Source organism: Chlamydomonas reinhardtii, chromosome 2 (assembly GCF_000002595.2).
Source record: "Chlamydomonas reinhardtii strain CC-503 cw92 mt+ chromosome 2, whole genome shotgun sequence".
In the NCBI taxonomy this organism is placed as follows: Eukaryota; Viridiplantae; Chlorophyta; class Chlorophyceae; order Chlamydomonadales; family Chlamydomonadaceae; genus Chlamydomonas; species Chlamydomonas reinhardtii.
This window is the reverse complement of record NC_057005.1, coordinates 6,615,023-6,629,092: the sequence shown is the minus strand read 5'-3', so window position 1 is coordinate 6,629,092 and position 14,070 is coordinate 6,615,023. Positions and strand designations below refer to the sequence as shown.

Below are 14,070 nucleotides of genomic sequence, written 5' to 3'. Positions count from 1 at the left end.
CGCACTATATTTTATGTGCCGTGCGGGACGCGCACAGTATCGGGCGGGACGCACACAGCGCCGGGTGGCAGCTTGCGTTAGGTAAAGCACAGGCGTGTCGCACGCGTGAGACCATGCGTAGAGCTCTAAGCAACCGGCATTTTCCTTTTTTGTGCTTAATCATGCTTGTCCTTTTACGCATGCGAGCGGTGTGCTTCCTCCTGAGTACCGCACGCACTTTTCGTGCTTGCCGCATGCGGATTTCCATGCTTAACGCAGGGGGGGGGGGGTTAGGAAACAAAGTGCCAGACCCCATGCCCCGAAATCCCCCAGGACCCCCCTTGAGGGAACGACCGACCCCCCGACGGACAAAACCTTGTTGTTCAGGGGTTAAAACCCCTCCATTTAATACCAAAGTGGTGTCAATCGACTCCTCTTAACGAGCACTATCACTCCGTGCCATCAGCGGTCCTGTTCTGAGACTTCGGTCACCGGCGGGATCCTATCCATGGAAATCCCCTCGACCCAGACCACCCCGCGCTCAACTCTCTGCCGCGTGACGAATGGACAATCGGCATCGGCAGCATTGTTAGACGTGAACTCGTGCACACCAGCGCTTCAGAGCCCAGCTGTGTCAGTGCGCATGTGCTGAATGTGGAGACATGTCCCGACATGTCCACGCCCGGACGCGCAACTTAGCCCTCCCACGCTTTGTTTGTGCTTATTACGTCATAACGTGCACATATGAGCCTCGTACTGCTGCGTTTGGCCCCTAGTTCTGCTTGTGGGGCGCTTCCCGAAATCCGCCAGGATGGGCTCCCGAAACCCGACGGACCCCCAGGGACGAGGACCGACCCCCCAACTTTGGCGGCCCAGAACTACCTCACCAGGCACCCCCTGACTAAACTAAAAGTACGTGCATAATGCTCTCCTAAAGCTCTGTAATTTTGAGCATGGGGTAAGAATCTGAGCTTTCTACCCCCCCCCCTGCTTAACACATGCCATAACGCACAACCCCGTCCTTATAGTGGTGCCTACGCGGGACTTCCCCCCAGTCAACAGCGTATCGGAAAGACGCCGAGACTGCTGAAAGTAGGCGCTAAGTTGAAGAGCACGCATAAAGCTTACACTAAAAAGATCCGTGTCACTCCGACCAGGGGTCGTATCTTGTTTTCGGGGTGATGTCTAGCTCCAGACAAAAACGGCCGGGTAGCCGCCGTCTTTTGTCTGGGCACATGGCGGTTTGGGGGCTTCTCCATAGGAATTCGGACAAAACCCGCCCCAAACCCGGGCCATTAAAGTCTCGCCCCAGACATTAGCCCTCGGGAGGAATGTCTAGGAAATGGCCACAATGGCCAATTAATGTCTGGAGACATTAAGATAGGAGCCCTGTCTCCGACCATTGGGTCCGGTCTGCCGGCGTCCCCGTTGGTTCTCCCCCCCCCCCCAGCCACGACGCCTTAGGAGGCAGTGGTCTGGCAGACATGAGGGGGTACGCACACACACCCACCGTGCCCCTCATGGACCGTGCCGGGAAAGCTGCATAACTTCAGGGTCAGGTTGCGCTTTTTGCGGCTGTCGAGTTTAGGGCAGTGTCAGAGCGGAGCGGGTGCCTCACGTGCTCCGAAAGGTACAAGGCTGAGTCATTGCTAGCCTTACTTGGTTGCGCCTTATGGGTGTGAAGTACGTTGGGGCGCAGCTCGTAGATGCCGTTATGGCGCCGCTACGGGTTTGTTTATCCGGATGAGGCGATTCCCCCTTGGGGCGCCATTGTTTGGGTGTTCACTAGCTCGATACAAGTTGTTCTGTCTCGAGCTCTCTGGTACGGCTTGCTGGTTAGCGATTTCACAGACAGAACCCCGCTGCGCCTAGACAAGGCCGGTGGTAATAAGCGTTTAACCAACAAGAGGTCTTACCAGCCAGGGGGGGTATAGGAAACAAAGTGCCAGACCCCATGCCCCGAAATCCCCCAGGACCCCCCTTGAGGGAACGACCGACCCCCCACGGACAAAACCTTGTGGTTCAGGGGTTAAAACCCCTCCATTTTATACCAAAGTGGTGTCAATCGACTCCTCTTAACGAGCACTATCACTCCGTGCCATCAGCGGTCCTATTCTGAGACTTTGGTCACGGGCGGGATCCTGCTATCTATGGAAATCCCCTCGACCCAGCCCACCCCGGGCTCAACTCTCTGCCGCGTGGCGAATGGACAATGCGCATCGGCAGCTTTGTTACACGTGAAGTCATGCGCACCAGCGCTTCAGAGCCCAGCTGTGTCAGTGCGCATGTGTTGGATGTGAAGAGGTTTTTAAATCCAGCTACCTGGCCTAGGCAACTGCCCAAACACAGCACACAAACAGCGCACACGCAAATCAGGCAGCACGCAACGCTAACCTGGCAGTGGTACAGATGGGTGCTGGCTGCCGGAGCCCGCTGCTGTATTATGTTGGGCTAGTTCAAGCAACATGCAAATCGTTACCGTGCGCCCACAAGCAGGAACGTCTTCGAAAAGGGCCGAGCCCGATCCCAGAGGACAACCGCCACACCCTGGTCACCACCAATCACCCCCATCACCACCTTTGGGGCCGCCCACACCCTGGCCTCAGTCTCAGACCTCAATCAGCTCTATGGGCAATACTAAAACTGGCAACTTGGCGATGGACATGTCACAATGTCAGTTCTGCCGTGTTCGGCTGATTGAGCCTGGTCTCAGACCTCAATCAGCTCAATCAGCCAAACACGGCAGAACTGGCATGTCCATCGCCAAGTTGCCAGTTTCAGTACTGCCCATAAAGGCCAGTCAAGTCCAGTCCAAGCTTACGCAGCCTCACAGCCTCACAGTCACGACCCTGGCAAGGCCGCCAGCCTGCCCACTCCGGCTGTCGGGCCAGGGCTTGCCTAGTTCCAGCACTGTTTCCAAGGTGGGACCGTCAAGCCGCCTGAACCCTCCTCATCATCATCACCGCCCTCGCTGCTGCCCCCCTCCTCCTCACTGCCCTCGCTGCTGCCCTCCTCCTCCTCACTGCCCTCGCTGCCCGGGAGGTGCCTGCACCCGGACACACAAACTCAATCCGTTGTTGCGACGCACGGACCCCCCGCGGCCTGCTACGTCCAAGTGCAGGTGTCAGGGGGCTATCCACAGACGGAAATCGCCGCCCGGTTGCCCCCCGCAGCCACTGCTGCGGGCATCTCCTCCTGCAACACCGCCCCATCAGCCCACGCCGGCGGTCTCCCCGCCCCCGCCGCCGCCGCCGTCAGCCGCGACGGTGGCGGCGGGGGCTACGGGCCGGCTAAGCGCCGCCGGCCTGGGCAGCTCCGCCAGCTGGCGTCAGGATGCAGGCCCGCGATGTCAACGCGGCGTGCAACATCCGGCTCCTGCAACAACGGGGGCGGGGGGCCGGGGAATAGGGAGCAGGTGCCGTGGCAAGGGCGGGCAGCCTAGCCACGATTCGGGACCGAGGCCGGGCTGACTGAGCTGAGCGGGTGTGACGGCGGCTGTGACGGCTGTGACGCATGGTGCACGGTCATGCAGCGCTGGTGCGAGGTTGGATTTGAGCAGGAGGACGTGAGGGTTCGGACAGACCGGCGATGGCCATGCCTAAGCCGCTCTGTCCACACTGCCCAGGGTGTTCTCACCTGCATGTTCTCGCCATAGGGCCTAGAAGCACCGGCAGAACCTGTGGGTTGAGCAAAGGCAGACGTTTCGTTTAGGAGGAGGTGGCGTCGGGCCGTCGGCGCTCCCGTCGAGGGAGACATTGTACCGTTGGTGTGGCTCGCTCTACAGACTGGCCACCATTTCGGCACCTGTCCTCCACCCCATCGCTGTTTTTGGGCTGAGCCCCCACAGAACCTACCCCTTATAGCACCGAGCGCCCGCCGCCCCGCGTGCTGCCCCACCACCGCACGACACAAAGCGCCACCCCGCATACATACCGCAGGAGGCCTCGGCGCCGCCGCACCTCCGCGGCGGGCACCTTCGCGGCCGGAACCTCCGCTTCCGCGGCCGGCACTTCCCCGGCCAGCACCTCCGGGGCCGGCACCTCCGCGGCCGGAGCTTCCCCGGCCGGCACCTCCGGGGCCGGAGCTTCCACGGCCGGCAGCTCTACTGGGTTCGCCTGGAGGCCTAGCGCAGCTTCCAGCTGCGCGATACGCTGGTCCTGCTGCGCGATACGCTGGTCCTGCTGCGCGATACGCTGGTCCTGCTGCGCTTGACGCTGGTCCAGCTGCGGGTTACGCTGGCGCAGCTGAAGATTTTCCGCCAAGAGCCCTTGAAGCTGGGCGAGCAGGCGCCTATTAGTGTCCCGGTCCAATGAGCTTGCTGAGCTACCAGCCGCCGAGCTGGAGCTCGGCCCAGCAGACATTTCTTTCAGTTTGTGCCTCCGTGCCCTCCTAAGCCTAACGCGTGCGGCGTTTCCGATGGAGGTCCAGCCAAAGTCACGTACGTCGTGTTCGGGCACTTGAGCGAGGGCCGTGCAGGGCTGTGGCCCATTTTGGTGAGGGTTGTGTCCCTGCTGGTGACACATGGTTTCCTTGGACGCAGGCATCTGGACGCTGCTTTATTAAAGAGCCTTTCGATCTGACTCGTGGCGCTTGCGGGGCATTCACATCAGAACGCGCAAATGAGGCAAAATGGGTGCAGGTTGCGGCGCGGCCGAAGGCAAATTTGAACGCACTCAAACGTCCCATTTGCGCAACTACATTGCTTGCATCACCAAAGCACCTGTTGCTTGGCAGTTTGGATAGCGACTGACCACCGGGTCACACACATGTCTGCGCACGGCATTCGGCAAATCGAAAGCACCCGACGACCCAAGGACCCCTCCACGCTTCTCCCCCACCCCACTCCACCACCGCGCTTTTACTCTCATTATCTGCCGCAGCACACGCATCGCAGCATACCAGCACACCCAAACTAGCACCCCCGCGCACTTCAACCCTGCTGCGCCCCGTTACCTCGCACCGTGCACCGTCGGCACTGACCCTCCACCCCTCATCCCTTCCGCTACTTCTTGTTCCCAACACACGTGCAATCTGTGCCGAGCCGCCGGGCAGGGCTCCTATCTTAATGTCTCCAGACATTAATTGGTTGGCCATTTTGGCCGTTTCCTAGACATTGCTCCCGGGGGCTAATGTCTGGGGCGGGCGAGACTTTGTTGGCCCGGGTTTGGGGCGGGTTTTGTCTCAATTCGTATGGAGAACAGGGGGGGGGTAGAATCTTCCGAAACAGACCCCATGCCTCAAATTACTAGAGCTCAACGAGAAAATCACGAATCCGCTTTCAAAATTGAAAATGGGTTTCTGGATGCAAAGTTATGGCCCCTCAAAGTTGTCGGTCGGTCGGTCGGTCTGGGGTCCCACGAAGTTTTGCACAGGTTCGTGCCAAGTTTTGTTCCTAGCGCTTCTGTCCTGCAACACGCGGCGCAATGGGTGCAGCTCCACGATGCGTGCGTAGGTATACCCCAGGCTCAGCACACGTGCATAGTTTGGGGCAGTTTGGGGAGCGGCATGTCGGCATCTCGGGAGATGCCTGGGGAACTGGTCAGGGACAAGCCGGTGCCGGCCGGGTTTTGCATGGTGAACTTGTCAGCACATTTCGCACTATCAAGTAACATCGGAATAAGCCGTTGCATAGCAGGCCAGTCTATCAGGATACTTGTCGGCAGACGGTTGGACATGTCTACATGTCCACATGTCGGTCGGCCAAAGTGTGTTCCCAAGGCGGATCATTGTACATAGCGATAGAGCTCACCGAGAGCAGTCGATTGGCACCAACCTGACAAAAAACTAAGGGGTTCTGAGGGGGTTTCGGGGGGTCGTACGGCAGGGGGGGTCGGTCGGTCGGTCGGTCGGGGGGTCCGGGAGGTTTTGTGGCATGGGGTCAAAAAAGTTCGTTCCTACCCCCCCCCTGTGGAGAAGCCCCCAAACCGCCATGTGCCCAGACAAAAGACGGCGGCCACCCGGCCGTTTTTGTCTGGAGCTAGACATTACCCCCAAAACAAGACACGACCCCTGCCGCCGGGGCACTGTGCGCTGCAGGCGCGCTGTGCACACTTGGCACATCTTTGGCTTGCCCGTGCCGCCCTTGCCGCCCTTGCCTCCCCTGCCGCCGACTGCTTCCTGAGCCCGCCCCTCCCCTCGCCTGCATCCCACTTCTACCCTCACCCCTCCAGTCCCCTCTGGATACATGCAGTGCAGTCATCAGCATCACGCCATGGCAAGACAGCTCGCACACGGACGCGCGCTGGGGGCGCCCAGCCCAGGGGTGCGTGCAAGGCTACACACCGCGCCCGGAGCTTGCACGGGAGGCCGCGGCTGATCGCGCATGCCGCCATGGCGCAGATGCGTATCATAGAGTGTGTGCATTGCAGTGCAGGCGGCTCTGGGCAACCTAGGGCCGCCGACACGCGCCCGCCCGTACTGCTTATCTCCCGCCGGCGCCTCAGGCGTAGGTGCAAGGCATCCTCAGTCCCGGCCCCGGCGTGTCCTTGGCTTCAGGCGTGCTGCCGCCCCGCTTCAGATGATACCTGGAGCCTTGCAGGTCACGTGGGGCGGCGCGAGGGGTCGGGGCGGACAGAGCGCGTGCGGGGGCATGCCGGGTTTATGGGGGGCCTTTGACAGCGTGTGCCAGCGGCATTGGGGTATAGGCCACTTGCGTGCCTTGGCGCCTGTGTGCCGTCCCTGCACGGCTGGCCATGATAAGCCCCCGTAGATAGCATGCAATACCGGCGCTCAGGCCGCCAGGAAGCAACACGGCCGGGCCACACGGTGGCCGGGCGCCCGGCCACCCCACACGACGCAGGGCGCACAGACGGGCCCAGCGCCCGCGCGGCGGTCGCACAAATGCCCATGCCTGCTTACTTCATACGCGTGTCCATGCCGGCGTGCTAGGAGCTCCCTGGCCGGGCCCGAGGCGCATACCTGGCGCGTGGGTGGGCATGGCGACATGTTTGCCGGGTCCGCATTTCGTCAGGATTCGGCCTACCCCCACTTCAAGGCAGCTTGTTTGCGGTCATTTGGACCCAGCTATATGCACATACACAAATGGAGGAACCGACGCCAGGAAAGTGCCGACTTTTAGCCTGACCCTCAGCGGCTCGCGACCAGGTCGGCCGCGCGTAAATTGCGAAAACAACTCCTGAAGCGTGACCAAGTGCAGCTTGCCCAGTTATTCATGTGCCTTACATATGCTGCAGTATATCTAATTTCTCGCAGCGCTCGCAAGCGCCCCCACCAACGCGTCGCACGTCGGGCCGTGGCACGGTGCACGGTCCGTGCCATGCGTGCACTTCCTGAGCCCGCCCCTCCCCTCGCCTGCATCCCACTTCTACCCCCACCCCTCCAGTCCCCTCTGGATACATGCAGTGCAGTCATCAGCATCACGCCATGGCAAGACAGCTCGCACACGGACGCGCGCTGGGGGCGCCCAGCCCAGGGGTGCGTGCAAGGCTACACGCCGCGCCCGGAGGTTGCACGGGCTGCCGCGGCTTACCGCGCACGCACTATATTTTATGTGCCGTGCGGGACGCGCACAGTATCGGGCGGGACGCACACAGTGCCGGATGGCAGCTTGCGTTAGGTAAAGCACAGGCGTGTCGCACGTGTAAGACCATGCGTAGAGCTCTAAGCAACCGGCATTTACCTTGTTGTTCAGGGGTTAAAACCTCCCCGCTCCGCAGCGCGATGGCTCGCCCTTTGTGCGGATTGTTCGCTTGAGGGGAGTGCGTAGGTGAGGCTTCAGCGCTAGGGGCGTGTAGCCGAGGCTGGCTGTGAGCGCAAGGTGTTGGATAGCGATCACTGGATTGACAGACGTGCACCAGAGCATTCAAGCGGGGCAAGTTACAGCGTGCTGAGCTGGTAGGCGTGACGGGGGGGCGGAAATCCAAGTTAGTGCGTGTGTTTTGGGTGGGTACAAATCTGGATGCTGACACGCCCTGGCGCTGGTGCTGCGCTTCCTGCCCTTGCCTGTGCATGCACTGCACTTGCTGTGCGACGTCAGCTATGGTGGGGGCTGGACGCGAGATTCAGGCGCATTGCAGCAGCACGGTTGTGGCTTCACACGCCCCGGCGGCGGCGGCGGCAGCCCACGGGCTACACGGGCAACATCGCTCTGCTGGGTCGCCTCGGCCTTGCACTTCCGCGCTCGCGCTGCGCTTCCTGCCCTTGCCTGTGCGTGCCGTGCACTTGTCATCTATGCCACGTTGGCTATGGTAGGGGCCGGGGGCGAGGTTCAGGCGCGTGGCAGCAGCACGGTTGCGGCTCCACGCCTCCACACGCCCCGTCGGCGGCGGCGGTGCGGCGGCCCACGGGCAACATCGCTCCGCTGGGTCGCCTCGGCGCCTTGCGCCCTGCGCTTCCTGCCCTTGCCTGTGCGTGCATTGCACTTGCTATGCGACGTCGGCTATGGTGGGGGCTGGGGGCGAGGTTCAGGCGCATCGCAGCAGCACGGTTGCGGCACATTTGCAGTGAGCACGTCGTCCAGTCGAGGGCAAGGCGACATTCTTCGGCTTTGGCTTTGGCTAGGCTTGTGGCTTCTTGCCTTTGGCGTCGCTCGGCTATGCTGATGGCTCCACAGGCCTGACAGGCCTTGGACTTGGCCTTGGAGGAGCGCGTTTTCTACCAGTTTTTCTGTGTTGCATGTTTTCAAAGGTTTCTTGGCTTGGCAAATACACCTAAGCTGCCGCTACTTGCATACAGTCAAATCGAAAAACAGAGAACAACCCTAATGTATGGTTCTGGTCGAGGACTAAGGCTGTCGCCCCCCTTCGGGGGGCGAGCCAACCCCTCCATTTTATACCAAAGTGGTGTCAATCGACTCCTCTTAACGAGCACTATCACTCCGTGCCATCAGCGGTCCTACTCTGAGACTTCGGTCACGGGCGGGATCCTGCTATCTATGGAAATCCCCTCGACCCAGCCCACCCCGGGCTCAACTCTCTGCCGCGTGACGAATGGACAATGCGCATCGGCAGCCTTGTTACACGTGAAGTCATGCGCACCAGCGCTTCAGAGCCCAGCTGTGTCAGTGCGCATGTGTTGGATGTGAAGACACGTCCCGACATGTCCACGCCCGGACGCGCAACTTACCCCTCCCACGCTTTGTTTGTGCTTGTTACGTCATAACGTTCACATATGAGCCTCGTACTGCTGCGTGTGGCCCCTAGTTCTGCTTGTGGGGCGCTTCCCGAAATCCGCCAGGATGGGCTGCCGAAACCCGGCGGACCCCCTGCTGCCTATTTTTCTACAATTTCTAATATTACGTGGCGCACCTGTAATAAAATGAAAAGATGAGCCCGCTGCAAAGATGCGCCCGCCCCAACTTTCGAGAATGGATCCCCCTTTTACCCAGGACGACGACCGGCCCCCCAACTTTGGCGGCCCAGAACTACCTCACCAGGCACCCCCTGACTGAACTAAAAGCACGTGCATAATGCTCTCCTAAAGCTCTGTAATTTTGAGCATGGGGTAAGAACCTGAGCTTTCTAACCCCCCGTACCAGAATCAACAAGAAAAGGTGGCTCTCCCTCGCAAGGGAAAAGTGGGCTGAGCCCACGCCACGTCCTCCGTCTGAGGCCGAAGGTTCCGATACTAGCCTCATCTCCCGGACATAGCCGGGGTCGGTTTGTACAGGCACCGCCCGCCATATGTGCCCAGTCGCGCCCAGCTATCAAGCACTAGTGCAGCAGGCAGCAGGCCAACCAGACAGCAAGGAAAACCTCTCAACACCCTTGCCGCTGCAGCTGACTGCCCGCTACGCCATCCTCGTCAGCACAGGTCGCTAACCAGACAACACCGGCAGGTCTCAACCTGCGCGCCGGCGCCGCTTTGAAGGCGGCGCCGCGCTGTCCTCCTCCACGTGGCCTTGCCCGCCCCCTCTGCTCCGAATATGCGCGCCGCCACTGCCGCTGGGCCCAGGGCCGCCCGTGCCGCCGCCACCACCGGGCCCAACGCCGTGGCCGCTGCTGTTGCCGCCGGTAGGCGCGGTGCCACCACCGCCGCCACCGCCGTCTCCAGGCCCTGCACCGCCGCCACCGCCACCGCCACCGCTGCCGCCAGGCCCTGCACCGCCACCGCCGCCAGCAGGTCGCAGGGCTGCAGGCCGCGGTTTGCCAAGCAGCATCTCCATCAGCGCGTGCCGCATGTTTGTAGCCGAGTTGGCGTCGCGGCCCTGCAGTTCAACATGCAAACAGGGCGTGTGTCATCCCTTGTGTCACCCCGTATCATCTTCAAACCGCCCTGTGTCATCCCGTGTCATCCCGTGTCATCATCTCCAAACCGACCTGCCGCCCCAAACCTGCCATCCCACTTACCCACACAGTCCCGCAGTGCTGGCACACTTGGACGTCGCGGGCACGCGAGCCACCAAACGGAATCACAACTTCTAGGCAGCGCTGCCCGTTACCAAGCAAGCGCCGTCCGCACTTCGCACACACCTGCTCAGACACAGAGATAGGTTTGCGCCAGGTACCACCACCACCAATTACCCCCATCACCACCTTTGGGGCCGCCCACACCCTGGCCTCAGTCTCAGACCTCAATCAGCTCTATGGGCAATACTAAAACTGGCAACTTCGCGATGGACATGTCAGTTCTGCCGTGTTTGGCTGATTGAGCCTGGTTGGTTGAGCTGATTCAGGTCTGAGACCAGGCTCAATCAGCCGAACACGGCAGAACTGGCATGTCCAGCGCCAAGTTGCCAGTTTTAGTATTGCCCATAGAGCTGATTGAGGTCTGAGACTGAGGACATGTCAGTTCTGCCGTGTTTGGCTGATTGAGCCTGGTTGATTGAGCTGATTGAGGTCCGAGACCAGGCTCAATCAGCCGAACACGGCAGAACTGGCATGTCCATCGCCAAGTTGCCAGTTTTAGTATTGCCCATAAAGTCCAGTCAAGTCCAGTCCGAGCTCGCGCAGCCCCACAGCCTCACAGCCTCACAGTCACGACCCTGGCAAGGCCGCCAGCCTGCCCGCTCCGGCTGTCGGGCCAGGGCTTGCCTTGCTCCGGCAAGGTGGGGCCGCCAAGCTGCCTGAACCCTCCTCCTCCTCCTCACCGCCCTCGCTGCTGCCCCCCTCCTCCTCACCGCCCTCGCTGCTGCCCTCCTCCTCCTCACCGCCCTCGCTGCTGCCCTCGCTGCCCGGGAGGTGCCTGCACCCGGACACACAAACTCAATCCGTTGTTGCGACGCACCGGCCCCCCGCGGCCTGCTACGTCCAAGTGCAGGTGTCAGGGGGCTACCCACAGACAGACATCGCCGTCCGGTTGCCCCCCGCAGCCACTGCTGCGGGCATCTCCTCCTGCAACACCGCCCCATCAGCCCACGCCGGCGGCCTCCCCGCCCCCGCCGCCGCCACCGTCAGCCGCGACGGCGGCGGCGGGGGCTACGGGCCGGCTAAGCGCCGCCGGCCTGGGCAGCTCCGCCAGCTGGTGTCAGGATGCAGGCCCGCGATGTCAGCGCGGCGTGCAACATCCGGCTCCTGCAGCAACGGCGGCGGGGGGCCGGGGAATAGGGAGCAGGTGCCGTGGCAAGGGCGGGCAGCCTAGCCACGATTCGGGACCGAGGCCGGGCTGACTGAGCTGACTGAGACGGCTGAGCTGGCTGAGCGGGTGTGACGGCGGCTGTGACGGCTGTGACGCATGGTGCACGGTCATGCAGCGCTGGTGCGAGGTTGGATTTGAGCAGGAGGACGTGAGGGTTCGGACAGACCGGCGATGGCCATGCCTAAGCCGCTCTGTCCACACTGCCCAGGGTGTTCTCACCTGCATGTTCTCGCCATAGGGCCTAGAAGCACCCGCAGAACCTGTGGGTTGAGCAAAGGCAGACGTTTCGTTTAGGAGGATGTGGCGTCGGGCCGTCGGCGCTCCCGTCGTGGGGGACATTGTACCGTTGGTGTGCCTCGCGCCACAAATTGGCCGTCTTTTCGGCACCTGTCCTCCACCCCATCGCTGTTTTTGGGCTGAGCCCCCCACAGAACCTACCCCTTATAGCACCGCGTGCCCGCCGCCCCGCGTCCTGCCCCACCACCGCACGGCGCACAGCGCCGCCCCGCATACATACCGCAGGAGGCCTCGGCGCCGCCGCACCTCCGCGGCGGGCACCTTCGCGGCCGGAACCTCCGCTTCCGCGGCCGGAACCTCCGCGGCCGGAACCTCCGCTTCCGCGGCCGGCACCTCCGGGGCCGGAGCTTCCACGGCCGGCACCTCCGGGGCTGGAGCTTCCACGGGCGGCAGCTCTACTGGGTTCGCCTGGAGGCCTAGCGCAGCTTCCAGCTGCGCTTGACGCTGGTCCAGCTGTGCGATACGATGGTCCAGCTGCGCGCTACGCTGGCGCAGCTGAAGATTTTCCGCCAAGAGCCCTTGGAGCTGGGCGAGCAGGCGCCTATTAGTGTCCCGGTCCAATGAGCTTGCTGAGCTACCAGCCGCCGAGCTGGAGCTCGGCCCAGCAGACATTTCTTTCAGTTTGTGCCTCCGCGCCCTCCTAAGCCTAACGCGTGCGGCGTTTCCGATGGAGGTCCAGCCAAAGTCACGTACGTCGTGTTCGGGCACTTGAGCGAGGGCCGTGCAGGGCTGTGGCCCATTTTGGTGAGGGTTGTGTCCCTGCTGGTGACACATGGTTTCCTTGGACGCAGGCATCTGGACGCTGCTTTATTAAAGAGCCTTTCGATCTGACTCGTGGCGCTTGCGGGGCATTCACATCAGAACGCGCAAATGAGGCAAAATGGGTGCAGGTTGCGGCGCGGCCGAAGGCAAACTTGAACGCACTCAAACGTCCCATTTGCGCAACTACATTGCTTGCATCACCAAAGCACCTGTTGCTTGGCAGTTTGGATAGCGACTGACCACCGGGTCACACACATGTCTGCGCACGGCATTCGGCAATTGAAAGCACCCGACGACCCAAGGACCCCTCCACGCTTCTCCCCCACCCCACTCCACCACCGCGCTTTTACTCTCATTATCTGCCGCAGCACATGCATCGCAGCATACCAGCACACCCAAACTAGCACCCCCGCGCACTTCAACCCTGCTGCGCCCCGTTACCTCGCACCGTGCACCGTCGGCACTGACCCTCCACCCCTCATCCCTTCCGCTGCTTCTTGTTCCCAAAACACGTGCAATCCATGCCGAGCCGCCGGAGCACTGTGCGCTGCAGGCGCGCTGTGCACACTTGGCAGACCTTTGGCTTGCCCTTGCCGCCCTTGCCGCCCTTGCCGCCGCCGACTGCTTTCTGAGCCCGCCCCTCCCCTCGCCTGCATCCCACTTCTACCCCACCCCTCCAGTCCCCTCTGGATACATGCAGTGCAGTCATCAGCATCACGCCATGGCAAGACAGCTCGCACACGGACGCGCGTTGGGGGCGCCCAGCCCAGGGGTGCGTGCACGGCTACACGCCGCGCCCGGAGCTGGCAGGGGCTGTCGCGGCTGACCGCGCACGCTGCCATGACGCAGATCGGCAGATGCGCATCATAGAGTGTGTGCATTGCGGTGCAGGCGGCTCTGGGCAGCCTAGGGCCGCCGACACGCGCCCGCCCGTACTGCTTATCTCCCGCCGGCGCCTCAGGCGTAGGTGCAAGGCATCCTCAGTCCCGGCCCCGGCGTGTCCTTGGCTTCAGGCGTGCTGCCGCCCCGCTTCAGATGACACGTGGAGCCTTGCAGGTCGCGTGGGGCGGCGCGAGGGGTCGGGGCGGACAGAGCGCGTGCGGGGGCATGCCGGGTTCATGTGGGTGGGCCTTTGATTGACAGCGTGTGCCAGCGGCATTGGGGTATGGGCCACTTGAGTGCCTTGGCGCCTGTGCACCGTCCCTGCACGGCTGGCCATGGTAAGCCCCCGTAGATAGCATGCAATACCGGCACTCAGGCCGCCAGGAAGCAACACGGCCGGGCCACACGGTGGCCGGGCACCCGGCCACCCCGCACGACGCAGGGCCCACAGACGGGCCCAGCGCCCGCGCGGCAGTCGCACAAATGCCCATGCCTGCTTACGTCATACGCGTGTCCATGCCGGCGTGCTAGGAGCTCCCTGGCCGGGCCCGAGGCGCATACCTGGCGCGTGGGTGGGCATGGCGACATGTTTGCCGGGTCCGCATTTCGTTAGGA

At 62.3% G+C, this 14,070-nt stretch overlaps 1 protein-coding gene across 1 annotated transcript; it reads right to left on the bottom strand.

Annotated features, from left to right (window-relative positions):
• Positions 1 to 10,766: 10,766 nt before the first annotated feature.
• Positions 10,767 to 12,528, bottom strand: CHLRE_02g117376v5 (uncharacterized protein). The gene is made up of 3 exons (XM_043059996.1): positions 12,032 to 12,528; positions 11,734 to 11,774; positions 10,767 to 11,450 (listed from the first exon to the last, which is right to left on the bottom strand). The coding sequence occupies exons 1-2, from the start codon at positions 12,421 to 12,423 to the stop codon at positions 11,756 to 11,758; spliced, it is 411 nt and encodes a 136-aa protein (XP_042927630.1). The 5' UTR covers positions 12,424 to 12,528; the 3' UTR covers positions 10,767 to 11,450; positions 11,734 to 11,755.
• Positions 12,529 to 14,070: the final 1,542 nt, after the last annotated feature.

Bases quoted from the DNA above. Each gene is read 5' to 3' on its own strand.
- CHLRE_02g117376v5 (XM_043059996.1), bottom strand. From the start codon at position 12,423: ATGTCTGCTGGGCCGAGCTCCAGCTCGGCGGCTGGTAGCTCAGCAAGC.